The sequence below is a fragment of the Sinocyclocheilus rhinocerous genome, unplaced genomic scaffold (assembly GCF_001515625.1).
Source record: "Sinocyclocheilus rhinocerous isolate Xijiao unplaced genomic scaffold, SAMN03320098_v1.1 scaffold1024, whole genome shotgun sequence".
Classification (NCBI taxonomy): Eukaryota; Metazoa; Chordata; class Actinopteri; order Cypriniformes; family Cyprinidae; genus Sinocyclocheilus; species Sinocyclocheilus rhinocerous.
Window position 1 is genome coordinate 709386 of NW_015655417.1, and position 15501 is coordinate 724886.

Here is a 15501-nt window from a genome sequence, read left to right on the forward strand (position 1 = left end):
GCTCGCGTGGTGTTTGCATACTCTATCACAGATGAAGTGAATTAAATGCAATATTTGTCAAATATACAGACGTTTCAGAAACGTTTTCATGAGCAACAGAAACACTTTTTATATACTGCTTAATACAGCGCCATCTGTTCAAGAATAAAGTTAAATATAATCATATACTATTTAAATACTAATAAAGTGGGGGTATATATGCTTTTATCAGTGTTGTATGATAAACGTGGCTCAATACAACAGTGCGACTACAGTAAAAAAAGCTTTTACCGTTCTAAAAACACAGATTTGTGAGCAGTATTGGAATTGAAGATGTTAGAAACACGTCATTGTCGTCATGTGGTGAATCTGGCCAATCGTGAAACAGCTGTGTCGTCATCAGCACTCCTGCAGTCGCTCTGAAAAAGCTGCGCCAGCTGAGTCAGCTGGCTGCTCTCGAAACGCTATCGCGGTACTTTGATGCCACACGTGACAGTGACGTGGCTACTGAGAACCCATGTGCAGTTTTATTCAAAGTGATTCAAACATCCAAACAATAAACGAAGACTTGACTAGATTTGAAAAGGCATGAACAGACTTAACTCACTGACAGCAGATTACAACTTCAATACACGACAAAGAACAATGGGAACATGAGGGCTATTTGTACCAAACAAGAAGGGTCACATGACACAAACCAACCCATGGTCAAACAGAATGAAGAACCACATGACAAGACCTTAGGTGCGTTCGACTTGAAGCACGGCTACAGACGGCGGTCAATGAGAGTAGCCGCTTGCAGTCGGGGGCGGAGTTGAAAACAGACACGTCAAGCCGGACACTTTCTGTTCCCGTTAGTGACACTCGCGCAGTGTTTGCAAACTTTATCACAAATGAAGTGAATTAAATGCAATATTTGTCAAATACACAGACGTTTCAGAAAATGCACCTCTTAAACCAATAAGCACAAGACACATGACTAAAACAACCAATCAGAACATAACACACAGACAAGAGAATCACATGAAAGAATATGACTGAGGCCGAACTACAAAATAAAAGACATGAAAACAATGAACAAGAAACCCAAACACCACATTACATTTCCCCCCTTCTAAGGGCGGCTCCAGACACCCAAACAAAATCAAAAAAGTCCAGGCATAGGAGCATGGAGCCATGGCGGAGCCGGCAGAGTGGGGAGCCATGGCAGAGCAGAGACATGGACAGACCACTTGGCTCTGACAGAGCAGGCAGAGAATTCTTGAACTGCCTCCTTGGCCATGACAGGACAGTCTGTGAGTTTGTGAACGGCCTCCATGGCCGTGACAGGACAGACAGTGAGTTTATGAACGGCCTCCATGGCCGTGACAGGTAGGGCTGGGTATCGAGTTCGATACTTTTTAGGCACCGACCGAATTGCCTCGATACCATCGAGTATCGAAAAACGTCTTGTCGGGGACGGCCATTTTGTGAAGAGACTCTTGTGTGGCGGCTATCTTGCAATGAAGCTCTTCAATGGCGGCCATGTTGAGAAGAACCTCTTGAGGTGCTGGCATGACGTGAGCAAGCTCTGGCTTGGCAGACGTGACACGAGCAGGCCCTGGGGTAGCAGACATGACGTTAGCAGACTCTGGCTTGGCAGACATGGAAACACACATTATAGTTGTCATGCGGTGAATCTGGCCAATCGTGAAATGGCTGTGTCGTCATCAACGCTCCTGCAGTCACTCTGAAAAAGCTGCGCCTGCTGAGACAGCCGGCTGCTCTCGAAACGCTATCGCGGTACTTTGATGCCACACGTGACAGTGACGTGGCGTCGGCGCCGGTTCAAGTCAGACAAAATTTCTAATCAAAATTTGCATCAAACAATGGTATAAACATTCAATGTAAATTGTGATAATCGTAATTAATAATCGCAATTACAATTTCAAGGGAATAATCGACGGCAGGACTCGATCCCCGATTTGACACCCGGCCACAACTGCAACGACCGGCCCGATGAATACAAGGAGATCACGGCAACAGCTCCACGTAAACGGACACCACCCGTTGATCGGCTGCGGCTGATCGGTTGTATCCAAGATATTTTCTCTATAGCGCCAGTGTAGCAGATCTGATTCTGTACATAAGGAATTTCACTTGACACAGCAGGCCAGCTTCAAAACGGTTCCATTTATTGACCTGAAACACATGGAACACTTGATAAGAGAAACATCGGTTGCGCTAACTTCTTCCGTTAAACACAATAATGACTGGAAGAAGAGAAGGGAAAATGTGCGTCTTGCCTCGCCAGCGTCCATTCGCGGTCTGAGGCTGACATGTTACAACAATTTATTTTTAACATTGTGTAATACATTTAAACACAAGAAATAAGGAAATTAAAATAAAATTACTGTTTATATATCGCTCTTTGTGTCAACTGTTGTCTCCATATGTATTATTAACAATGAACAAGTGATTATCAGCGATTTCAGCCGCATTATTGAGACGGACCCAATAGTCAACAGGGCTTTCTTTGTCATGTGGCAGTGTAGAGTAGAAGTCTGCAAGAGGAAGACAAGACTCTGGGCTTTCACTGAAATAACGTAAGAGAATTTTGTAAATGGTCTCGGGAGTAACAACCATGTCAGGTGAGGGGTTACTTGTTAGCCCTTCTTTGACAATGTTTTTAGCTCTACCCAAAAGATGATTCAAGATCTCATTGGACATTATGAACCTAATTACACAAATTCTGTAATTTTATACAATTCGAGTTAAAGGACTGAACATACCTGAAACACATGGAACACTTGATAAGAGAAACATCTGTTGCGCTAACTTCTTCAGTTAAACACTGTGCACAAACCATGAGTTTGTTAGCTCCACGTGCATCAGACAAAAGTCGCATAAAACTCACATAAAGTAACCAATACACAAAAATACATTTGTATGCTTGACTCAGAACACACTCCGTTTTATATTTAATGAATGTTGACCAAATTAATACTTTTAAACATACCAATAATGACTGGAAGAAGAGAAGGGAAAATGTGCGTCTTGCCTCGCCAGCGTCCATTCGCGGTCTGAGGCTGACATGTTACAACAATTTATGTTTAACATTGTTAACATTGCATGACCCATATAGGAATTTAATATTTAGTGAAATTAAATGACTTCAACTCCACAGAAAAATAGTTTTGGGAAGTTCATCATACAAAAAAAATCCAATTAATATTTCACTCTTCCCAACAGGCTACACCAGATCACAACAGAAGTCATTTAAAGTTACTTTTTCCTATAGAACAGGTCTATACCCTTTCCTTTTATTAAACAAACTAAATAGCCTTATTATTTATCTTATTTACACAACCGGCATGTCATTTCTGTCTCTACCTTACATAGTCCTGCTCTCTGCATCGTGCACAGCGGAGTTCCGCCCCAATGCTCGCACTCAAGTGAGCACACTCCCACTCCCACTAGTATTTGTAAATATTAAGCCGCAAAACGACTATTTAAATATGAATTCTGCTTGTCTCTGTGTTAATGAATGGCGCAGACGCGCGGTTTTGTTTACTACTCGTACTGAAGCGCGTGATGCTTCCTGTGATATTAACATCTGTCATCTCACTAATGAGGACATAAATACATGAACAACATCTCCAGAACTGCTCTGAGAGTCACTTCATGAGCACTTGACCGTTTCATTTGAGTAAAACTATCCTCATATGTTTTTTGATTAATAAAATTTAATTTAACCATTCAAAAAGAGTCCAGAAAAATGAAAACGGAAAAAAACAGAACCTCCCCCCACCCCAAGCCATAAACCTATGGAAACACTGTTTATGCACCAAGAGCTTGTAACACTTAAAAGAGAAAGGAAAAATTTAAATCGCATCATATGACCCCTTTAAAGTAGGCCTATGTGTGAACCGGAAGTTGCTGCCGACTTTATTTCAGTGTAGTGACGTATTTTCAGCTGAAACGGAATATTGAATGCATGGTTTTATTTTTGCGCTCCTCCTCTCTGTCTCTCACTCATAGCAATCTAACAGTTGTAGGGGTGTGTTTAATGATATTCTGCCCAAGCCGTAAAACTGACGTCATCAGAGAAGGAATGCCATTCCAGAGCAGAAGTAAATGTTCAGATTTTGATTAAAGATTACCAAAACAAACAATTTTTTTCAGCGGATTAACTTGCACGGATTAATTGTTCACATCAAGACTAGCAATGTGCACTAGTAAAGTAAATAAAGTCAATTTTGATTTCATGTGGACTTTAAACTTGGACCTCATTATGAAGCACAAATTCAAGTATTAGCACAAAATTAGCACACACTAACTCTTTATTTGAAAAATATGCATTTTCATTCATTCATTGGCTACATGACTGCAATAACATTTTAGTTCACAAAAAATGCTTTATTGACTGACGTTTCATAAACGTTCAGCTGTTATGCTTTCAAATTTTACGCCATATATATATATATATATATATATTACTACTTAGGTTTCATCTATTTTTATTACAGTTGCAGTTTTAGTTTAGTTTTCATTTTTTTATTTATTACCAGTACCAGTAATTTAAGTGCTTCATTTTAGTTTGTTTGCAAGGCAACATTTAAAATTTTGTCTTTTCAAAAGTTTCAAAAGTTTTTTGTCTAATATTTATATTTTATTTCAGATTTATTTTAATTAACAGGAGTAGTTTTAGGTAATGATAATAATATGTCCCTCCCATACCTATCTAATCGAGACCCTTTTATATCCCTAGATCTATTCTGAGAACGAACCCCGCAATACGAGACAATGGGTTGTTATTATTCCATTATTAATCCCAATCAATTCCAAATGGCATTGATTTATGCAGCTGTAGTTCTTAACGCAGGCAGCAGGTGTCGCCGTTTCTTCTCACTGAACAATAAGCAGCATGAGGCCAACCTACCGCCTTTATCACTATATATTTACAACAGTGCTCGCCTGCTCACGTTCAGCTGCGCCCATAGAGGATAGAGCGAACAGAAACAATACCGTTCCCTGCCAAAATACTGGATATCTCACAACGGTGAGTGCAGCGGACTTTTATGTTTATATCAATTTATGTTTAAATTCCGTAAACGAGATAACATCCAGTTATTTTCAGGAGGTAAAATCTCATGTCAGGGATGTGAGCCTGGGATCAACAGCAGTCCGCTGCTGGATATAGAGGCGAAGAAAGGACCCTTATCAGCCACTAACTCATGCTAACTGACCTGCTAACTGTAGCCGGAGGATTGTTACATTCACTGGTCATTAGCTACCTTACGGGTTTATAGTTTTGGTAGTTTCACGCTAAAAACTGTATACTCTGGTGGTCTGTGTCTAACAGTTTCAGTCCGTGTCCAGCTAATTTAAAGGCTTAGCGGCTGGTCCTGAGCGTTAGCGTTTGGCTTTCCTTCCGCAGATGATTGACGAGTCTCTGGTTGCTCCGGTTGACTGACCGGGCAAATGTATAGGCTATACGTAGGTTTCTTGTCCTAACGTGTTTCTCTTTAATGTGACTCTCACCTGGCTTTTATCTGTCTGGCCTTTAATGCGTCAAGGATACATTGTAGCAAACCACAGGCTTGTACGTTGTAACAGAATTCTTAATTATATTGTAGCATAGTAAGCGTGAAAGAGGGCAGTGCTTTCCTTTCATGTCAGTGGTCAAGTGCACATCAAGTCCATCTGTTTATTAACAACAGTATTGCAATGAATCATTGAACTCCTTACATAAATTGACAATGGTAACAACAGTCTCTGCCAAAATTACATAGTTAATACAACGATCGATTACTGTACTAATGTTCAAATAAGCTTTTCAGCAACCTTTCTGTCCATGTCATGACTGTACAGTTTAATATGATGTTACCACAATTACTGTTGTAGTAGCTAAGACTAGTAGAGAAGTTGACTTAACACAGACTAGTGATGGATTCCATGTATATATATACGATCCTTCAAAAGTATGGGGTCAATAAGATTTTTTTAAAAATGAATAATTTTATTCAGCAGGGATGCATTAAATTGATCAAAAGTGATAGCAAAGACATTTATAATGTTACAGAAGTTTTATATTTTAAATAAATGCTGTTTATTTGGGAGGAAATTGGTTATCATAGTACTTTTTTTCTGTAGGAGACTTTATCTTTTATAAGCTAGTTCAAACATGCTGAGCATATTCAAAAACCCATGTGAGGGGTGAAAAAAACTAATATAAAGACTGTACAGTTATGATGTTACCACAATTACTGTTGTAGTAGCTAAGACTAGTAGAGAAGTTGACTTAACACAGACTAGTGATGGATTCCATGTATATATATATACGATCCTTCAAAAGTATGGGGTCAATAAGATTTTTTTTTAAATGAATAATTTTATTCAGCAGGGATGCATTAAATTGATCAAAAGTGATAGCAAAGACATTTATAATGTTACAGAAGTTTTATATTTTAAATAAATGCTGTTTATTTGGGAGGAAATTGGTTATCATAGTACTTTTTTTCTGTAGGAGACTTTATCTTTTATAAGCTAGTTCAAACATGCTGAGCATATTCAAAAACCCATGTGAGGGGTGAAAAAAACTAATATAAAGCTAATATTCTGTGCTATAAAGAGACTGATGCTGATGCAAATGAAAATGAGAATAACCAATGTACTGAGCAGTCTGACATCTTTACTGCTTAAATTAGTCTGTATGCTGGATTTGATTACCATGCCCACTTATATTCATTGGGATAATGCATTATTAATAATTATTATCATAATAAATGTTACTGCCTTTATTGTTTATACAAGCTAGTGTTCACTAGAAATTTTTTGCATTTGCATTTATATTTTAATGTTGATCTCAAATTATGAGTAGTAGAACTAGTAGAGTAGGTAGTATTAGGTACTATCACGTTGCATTAAGCGTGCATTGCATAAAGCCTTTCATGGGGAAGAATTGCCTGAATTGCCTTCCTGTATTATGGGGAAAAATTTGGCCCCTTGTTAATGGAGCTTGTTTGGATGATGAAGTCTCCCGCTGGTGGGAAAATAAGAATGTTAGAGCCCCGTGACTTTCATAGCACCTCCCTAATGCCTTATACCCTGTTTGTTTCACATATTTATAGTGAATGAGACAGTATATTCATTACTCTAAAACCAGTCAATTTTGCTGTTCTGGTAAATATTGTCATGCCACATTATGGGTACAGAAGTTAGTTTCTTGTGTGAAGGCCAGTCAAGGAATTCTACATAATATGGCTTTACTTTTTCACAAAACTATTGCGTATTGTAAGGCAGGATGTTCATTTGCAGTTCATTAGGAAATTATGACTTGACTGGCGTCTAAAAGATTCTAATTGTGCAAAGAAACATGAAAGATGATACAATTATTGATGCTATGGTATTTTTCTCTTTTCAGGGAGCCATAATTAATCCATTCTGGATGTACAGAAGTCACTCTTTCTCTGTATGGAAAAATCGCTTACTTGTGAAAACATTGGTGCTTCTGTAGTGAACCGCAGACTACTTTTGGGGACAGTATGTTCAACTTAATGAAAAAAGACAAGGAGAAGGATGGCGTTAGGAAGGAGAAAAAAGACAAGAGAGACCGGAGGGAACGGATGTCAGCAGCTGAGCTCCGAAGCCTTGATGAGATGAGCATGAGACGGGGTTTCTTCAACCTCAACCGGAGCTCCAAACGGGACTCCAAGAACAAGTTGGAGATCTCGAACCCAATCCCTATTAAAGTCGCCAGCAGCACTGAGCTCAACCTGACTGACATTGAGTCGGACGGCCTCAGTAACCGCAGCAGCATGGTCCTGGATGCAGATCAGCTCAGCGCAGCCAGTTCCAGTGACGATCTGAAGGGAGATTACAGCCAAGATGGACACCGGAGCTCTGTCAAGGAGCGGGCGGCCAGGTTCGGCTCCCTCGCCATGCAGAACTCGCAAATGGGTTCCATCATGAAGCGCTTCTCCTTTTCTCAGAGGAATAAAGATGAAAGTCCATCTGAAGGTTCCACACCTTCTGGGCAGAACTCGGCTGCCCCGTCTCCACAGGTTGAAACCAAGATCTTTGACCCCCAACGTAAGCCAAGTCTTCAGCATCATCAGCAACAGCCTTCTACTGGGAAAAAAGTGCAGGTTCCTGAGATTGTGGATAAGACGTTTCCAGCGGACCTCCGCTTGCCTGTTGTAGTGCCCCTGCAGACGCCCGAAGTTCGGGAGCTGGTTCTCCAGAGGCGGAACACTGGAGATTTCGGGTTCTCCTTGCGACGCACCACCATGTTGGACCGTGGCACGGATGGAGGGGTATATCGCCGAGTGGTCCACTTTGCGGAACCAGGTGCCGGCACCAAGGACCTGGCTCTTGGTTTGGTCCCCGGAGACAGGCTGGTGGAGATCAACGGGCGAAATGTGGAGAACAAGAACAGGGATGAGATTGTGGAGATGATTCGGCAGTCAGGCGACACGGTTCGGTTGAAAGTTCAGCCCATCCTGGAGCTAAGCGAGCTGAGCCGATGCTGGCTGAGGAACACCGAAGGGCTGCGGCGGGAAGCATTTGACGTAAGTCCACACTTTCTCTCTCTTCTCTCGTTCATGATCACAGACTTTCCAGGCAACTCCCCGCAAGCCTGCCCAGCTCTTACACATGTGGAGCCAACTGGCTCTTCTCAAGAGTACAAGCACATCATTTAAGATGAACATGTTCTTGTGTAACAGGAAGCAGATTCCTTTCCAGGATGAACATCTGTCACAATGTGTCTAACAGAATCTTTTCTTCCTCCTGCTTTCCACAAGTGATGACTTTAATGACAGGCTTTGAAACAGTTTTGATTGTGTTTTTCTTCGCAGTTTGTTGTGCAATAGTTGGACACAGCGCGACAGTAAATTCAGATTTTCCTCGTGAAAATTTCACATGCAACAGCACACAATTCACAGTTTAGTTTTGGTATGTAACGATAAATTGCACTTTGCTGTTGATGCTGGTTAGGCACATTCTTTTGTGTGAGATGAATGTGATGAATGGGCGGCACAGCTCTTTCGTTTTTCCTTGACAGGGAAACCATTGAGACTTATCTGTCGTGTTATGCGCTGCTTCCTTGTTAGATAACAGATAAGAATGGCACTTGGGCGTAAATGTTTTTTCTTTCTTTAGGATGGGTGGAGGTTGTGTCTTTATTAACTGGCCTGTTTGCCATTACTTGGATGGATCCAATCTGGCATGCTGTCGTGCCAAGCTGCACATGTAGATGCTGAGACGACTCACAAAGCTTCCTCCTACAGTAACTGAGGGCATTATGTAACTACACTCATTGGATTCCTAGCATTTAGCAATGTTGTTTACTTGCTTGGAAAAAACAGTACATTCAATTAACATACTCTTTTGCTGAGTAACATGCAGTTAGGAGACCTTGATAATTTGTTAAAAGGTATTCTGAAGCTGTCTGTGAAACATGAGAGCTCACAACAGAGAAGTGTGACACACAAGTGAGCTTTGAAACTGAATCGGAGTGCATCTGAATCATTAGATGTGTTTGTGTGGGGAAAAAAGGTGTTGGTCGTTTGATAACTATTCCCTTCAGTTTGCTGTTTGCTGACAGTTATGAATTTAAATGGTCCCTTTGCAGCTACTGTTTATTTCTTCAGGGGATTCACAATCCTCTAAGGGTTCATGAGAACTTTGCTGTGGGTTTACAAGATGCAATGCCCAAATTAAATTGACAAATAAATGTAAATATTAAAAAACATTTAAATTATGAAATAATAATTGATTAAAATAACATTGGACTCGTAACCCAAAGGTTGTGGGTTCGAGTCTCGTACCGGCAGGGATTGTAGGTGGGGGGGAGTGAATGTACAGCGCTCTCTACCACCTTCAATACCACGACTGAGGTGCCCTTGAGCAAGGCACCGAACCCCCAACTGCTCCCCAGGCGCCGCAGCATAAATGGCTGCCCACTGCTCCGGGTGTGTGTTCACGGTGTGTGTGTGTTCACTGCTGTGTGTGTGCACTTTGGATGGGATAAATGCAGAGCACTAATTCCGAGTATGGGTCACCATACTTGGCCACATGTCACGTCACGTCACGTTTTTTTTTTTTTAATTATGAAAATAAATGATTAAAATTATTAAATCATTAAAATGCTAAAATATTGAATTGCATGACTTAAATGTGACATTTATATTTAATAAATGCATAGTGTTATAATTTTAGGGGGTACGTAATGTAAATAATGTAGGTGATATTAGCCATTCTCTGACATGAAGCATATTAAACTCATTTTACAGTAAACAGATCTACTATTTACACATGTAACGGCTTTCCTTCTTTTATCCATATTGCTGCCATTTATTTGTTAACACCAAAATGCTGTTAACACTGTGTGATGTAATTCGTCATTCGTTTTTGTCTGACCAATTTGGCGACATTTCTTTCTACACCGCAGATAATCACAATATTTAATGTACAACTAAACTGTGTTGAGTAATTGTGTCAGCTCCTTCAGAAACTCTTTGACAGCAGACTTATGTCAGAGCATTCTAACACATGCTCAAACAGCTATGCTTATGGCTTTAATCTCAAAAGTCAATTACAATTAAATCAAATCACCTCTAAATGTAAAATTTTTTGTTGTATTTGTTGTAAGCATTTGTTGATTTATTTATTTATTTGAGAAAAATTAGGAATCCCTGGCCTTGACGGTTGCTTTTGTAAAATGTTGGCCAAATGATCATTTCGGTTGAGGAATAAAGAGTGTTAAAAGGAATCCTAAGTGTTTTTGTACTTGTTGAAACAGCCCCCAGGTCTCTTTGTAGTCAGTCATGGCCTAGAGCAGGTGAAGAGCAGCTGTACTTCTGCAGGCCAAACTGACTTAGTGCCTGACAGCAAAAAGACAGAGCACTTGCACAACTTTATCATCATCTTCATCATTACTGCATTTACATGATAGAAAACGAGCTGTATAGCCTAGAGTAAGGAAGGACCTGCTTCTCAGGTTCAGCATTTGTGTCCATGATAAATCTTAACTCAAGCACTAACGTCAGGCTAATGGTACTATACTGCTGTAATGGGCTTAGAAAAATAAAGTGATCATCAGCCCTGCCTGTTTATGGAACCACATGTTTGTGAAGGGCTTCCTAATGGATTTTTCCTATGGAATAGTCTTAACTCTCATTGATAGGCCAGATTTGTGACAGCATCATAAATGAAGCACTTCCAGGAAACCCAAGATTTGTTTAGCTTAAAATATTGAGTGATTCTTGCCCATTTGGTATCGTAACAATTAGAACCAACCGATTCATCATGTGCTTCTGCAAATTAGTCAGTGGCGAGCACCTCTATCTCATACCAGAGTGGGTCTGCTGTGCTATTTTGGGTTTTACCAACAAACAAGAGGGACTTGCTTTGCTGCATAGTTCTTAGTCAGCCTCCCCGCTGTAGTCATTATATGGTTCATTACATGACCTCAGGTCAGTGAGAGTATTCTGTGCAGGTCACCCTGACTCTCGCCCCACCGTCAATCGCTCTCTCGTCTTTTGGCAAGCTGTGCTACAGGCATTGTCTGGAACATCTAATATGTCCTCTGAGAGCATTCATTTTTAGCTGCTTTTGTTGTGGAGCTGTTTTAAAATAAGGACTGGCAGAATGTACTCTAGTGTGTGGAAGTGATTGTTTATTGATTGAAGTGATTGTTGACAGCAGCGATTGTTTATTAAAACGCAATATTTTCTTTAGGATAGACCAATATATCGGCCAGTCAGGTTATTCAGGTGATATCTGGCCATTTTAACCAGTTTCACTTGGCTGAAGTGTTCTTCACTTTACTTTATCCCATCCAGATTCTACTGAAACTTGTCATTGGATTGTATTTCTGTTTGTTGAAATTTGTATCAGTTTTTTTTTTCTTTAATTTTATTGAATTAAGTAAAGGTTAAAAGGGTTGGTTCGACCAAAAATGAAAATTGTCATCATTTACTCAACCAAATGAATGTATTTTTAATTAAACTTTAGAGATTTCTGTCCCTCCAATGAAATTCCATTACACCAAAACTTTGACGCTTTTGGCGCAAAAGTAATCCATATGAATCGAGTGGTTTAATCCAAGTCTTTTGAAGAGACACAATCTCTTTATGAACTGGACTTTTGGAATGGACTTTTAATAAGAGGGATAGAAATCTCTTAGGTTTCGTTAAAATATATCCATTAACCTTTTAGTAACTTTAAAGTGTCTTGTGCTATTTTTAAATTGTATTATGCATAAAACATTATATTGGCTACCCTAACTTTACTTTTATTGACACCGGCAATTGAGAAATCCATATTGGTCATCCAATAATTTACATTTCACTTTTTTCAACTTCAAAACAACAAGTTTTGTTGTGGCACAACAAAGGTGCCACAATGCTGCCTCATTTTTTATTTTGTGATTGGTTAAGTTGTCATTTTTCGAAATGCCTATCAGCCCAGTTTGTCAGACAACAACTGACATCAACGTTTAGGCAACAATTAGGGAGTATACTTGTGATGTGAAGCACAAAAAATAAAAAAGCACTTAAGTATGGGTGTCTTGAAACATGTTTCCTAAAGTTGAATGATTTTTGAATGCACATCCCTATTATAAAAGTGAGTTTGGAACGAAATATTTGACAAACAGGAAGTGAAGCTCTGGACCTTTGTTCTGGTGTGGATGTGGTCTCGGGTAGTTGTGTTTTGTAGCACGTGTCTGTGGAGGATCTGTGTTTGTCTTGTGTGATGTCTGGAGGGCTGCACTGATTTGTGGGCCTCACTGAGCAGCGGGAGCCATTCTTGGCCCTATTGTCTCAGAAAACAAATAGCAACAGCTTTATCATTAATCCAAATAAAGACGAGTCGTAAAACAATCATGTCCCAGTGCAAACAAAAACCAAGTGGATGGAGTTCACGACGGTCTCATCAAACAGGCACAGCTGGGCTCTGCTGCTTCTTTGAGAGAACTTCTAGATTGACCTTTTACTTTCGACATCTTTATTGCTTAATGTTGCTGTTTTTGAGTCTTAGGTTAAGCCATGATTTTCAGGACAACGTTTCAGGGCAATGTACTGCTTTGATAGTAAACATTGAAGATGACGTGGATTGTTACATAAACTAGATCTTTACTGAAGAAAAAATTGCTAAATTTATCGCTAGGGTGTTTGGTTGGTTGCTAGGTGATTGTTGACCCAAGTGAAAAGATCAAAGGACTATTCTTTATTCTTGCTTGGTAATTTGATTACTAAAAATATACACACACTATTTTGATGGTTGGAAATATTTTTGATGTGCTTTTGTAATTGAGTTTGGCAAATAATGCAACCCTTTATTGCGGGAATGTCTTTGGAGTGGCTGAAGAATGGTATGTTATTCCCGCTGTTCCCTATTCCTTAGAAGAAAACAGCGAATATACAGGAAGTCCTCTATTCTTCTAGGCACTGACCAGTGTAGTCAGGATGTCCTGAGATGGCTGTGAGGAAGCCAGAATAAGGATCGAGACCTTGCTGAAGCAAACAGGTAAAAAGCGTCTATTTTCAGCTCTCAGTCTAGTCAGATGGTCTCAGTCAAGACAAAACTAGACCTGGAAGCACATTTTTTTCTGGTTATTGAGTCCTGGATATCGAAGTCCAACACTTAGGGTATGTCTTAGTCAGCTCCCTAGTGGAGTAGTCGGTGCACTTCCTAAGGAGTGTGACACATATATATATTTTTAGGGCTGTCCCACTGTAAGCAACAAATCTAGGGAGTGAAATGAAACCACATTCTTTTTTGTTATTTGTTATTAGTTTAGTATCATTGATATATTTAGAAATCAGTGCAGTTAATTCATTTGACAGCATTTGTGGCATAATATTGATTAACAAAGAAAGAAAGAAAGGAAGAAAGAAAGAAAGGAAGAAAGAAACATAAATATGTCACTCATTTTATTAAAATAAGTGAAAATCTGATTTACAGTGAGGAAGTTACAATGGAAGTGAATGGCAATTTTTAAATGTTAAAACCCTTTAGGCGCCAGGGTTTTTTTGGAAAAATGCTGGATTTTGACATCAAGATTTCAAAAGCTTGTGGCTTGAAAGGGCTTAAAGATAGAGATCTAATGTAAATTAGAAAAATGTTGGGCATGACCGAAAGTTTATGTGGGGTGTAAATATACTCATCTAATTTGCATATTATGACGTCATCAGGGGGCGGCCCTCCTGAATGTCATAATATTCAGGAAATAATAGATATTAAATGGATGTTTGCTTTTTATCCTTATTCCAAATGATCAGGAAAAGAGGAAATCAACAGTAAAACAGGAGAATGTAGTAAATTATTACTCGCAATTTTGCGACTTTGGCGCTAAGAGGGTTAAAATACTCACTATTTCAATAGTGTAGCCAAAAGACATAAACAAAATGAATTTTAACCAGTGTTATTTTAGTTTATACGATATACTATACTATTACTATTATACTTAGTTTATACTGTTTGGTTGTTTTTATTTGAATTTTATTTTAAGTTTTAGTAATTTTATGATGTGGTTTTAAGGTGAAGATTTTCATTTAAGATTTATATTTGATTTTATCTCCGCTTTATTTCAAATTTAGTTTTAGTTAACAATAACAACACAGACTTTAACATGATTTTAGTGTGAAAAAATTGCTTGCTTACCTTTTCTGTGTAACTTTATATACACTTTTACAACTTTGTTTCATGACAATGGAATGAACTTTAAAACCCTAAAGCAATTTTAAAAATAATTCAATCTGCTTTACAACTAAAATAATACAAAGTTTTAACAAAAAAATAACATTGTAGGCTTCATATTTCTGCTTTTTGAATACTCTAAACCATTTACTTCCATTGCAAGTGCCCACAAATAATATTGTGATAATCAGCATTATGCCACAAATGCTGTTGTTTGAGCATAATGTGTATAGGGTGTCCGCGGGGTCTTAAAAAGTATTAAAAATTGATAAATAAATTTAGAGAAAATTAAGGCCCTTAAAAAGTATTAAAAAGTCTTAAATGCCGTTTTCCAAGGTATTACATTTTGTATCATCTTTTCATTATGTATATTTGTCAGAATAGTGGGGATCTGTGTAGTTTATTTATGCAATCCCGCAAGATTTGACGTCATCTGTTACGGCTCTCACTGACTGACTGCGCCGCTGCGTGATAGCGCGGGGCTTGTTGATCCCGCTCTCGCTGAATTTCTGACCATTACTGCACACTCCCATCCGCTCCTGCGATTTTTGTGTCCGCTCCCGAGTCCCGCAAACATTCTAATATTGTATATAATTTTCGCGCATCAGGGCGCCGCTATCAATATGTGGGGTATTTAAATACCCTTTGAATGAGCGCTCGCAGTCGCAGTTTACTTTCACTTTCGATTTTGCGATTGCGTGTGCACTGTGTAAAGGGAGCACATCTTACAATAAAATATATTTGTCAATGAGCTCGGGATCTGTTGAGGAGCAAATCCTCCAACATCTTGTCAGTTATCTCTCCTTACTTTTGACCCGTGATTAGTCAAATCTG

The 15501-nt window shown here is 39.1% G+C and overlaps 1 protein-coding gene across 2 annotated transcripts in view; it reads left to right on the plus strand.

The window, feature by feature from the left end:
* Nucleotides 1-4924: 4924 nt before the first annotated feature.
* LOC107718289 (unconventional myosin-XVIIIa-like) overlaps nucleotides 4925-15501 on the plus strand; it is a 120099-nt gene continuing 109522 nt past the window's right edge. For both annotated transcript variants that reach the window (XM_016525304.1, XM_016525305.1), the window contains exons 1-2: nucleotides 4925-5020; nucleotides 7385-8531. In XM_016525304.1, the coding sequence (XP_016380790.1) occupies nucleotides 7506-8531 (1026 nt within the window). In that variant the 5' untranslated portion in view covers nucleotides 4925-5020; nucleotides 7385-7505. The remainder of the gene's footprint in view (nucleotides 5021-7384; nucleotides 8532-15501) is intronic.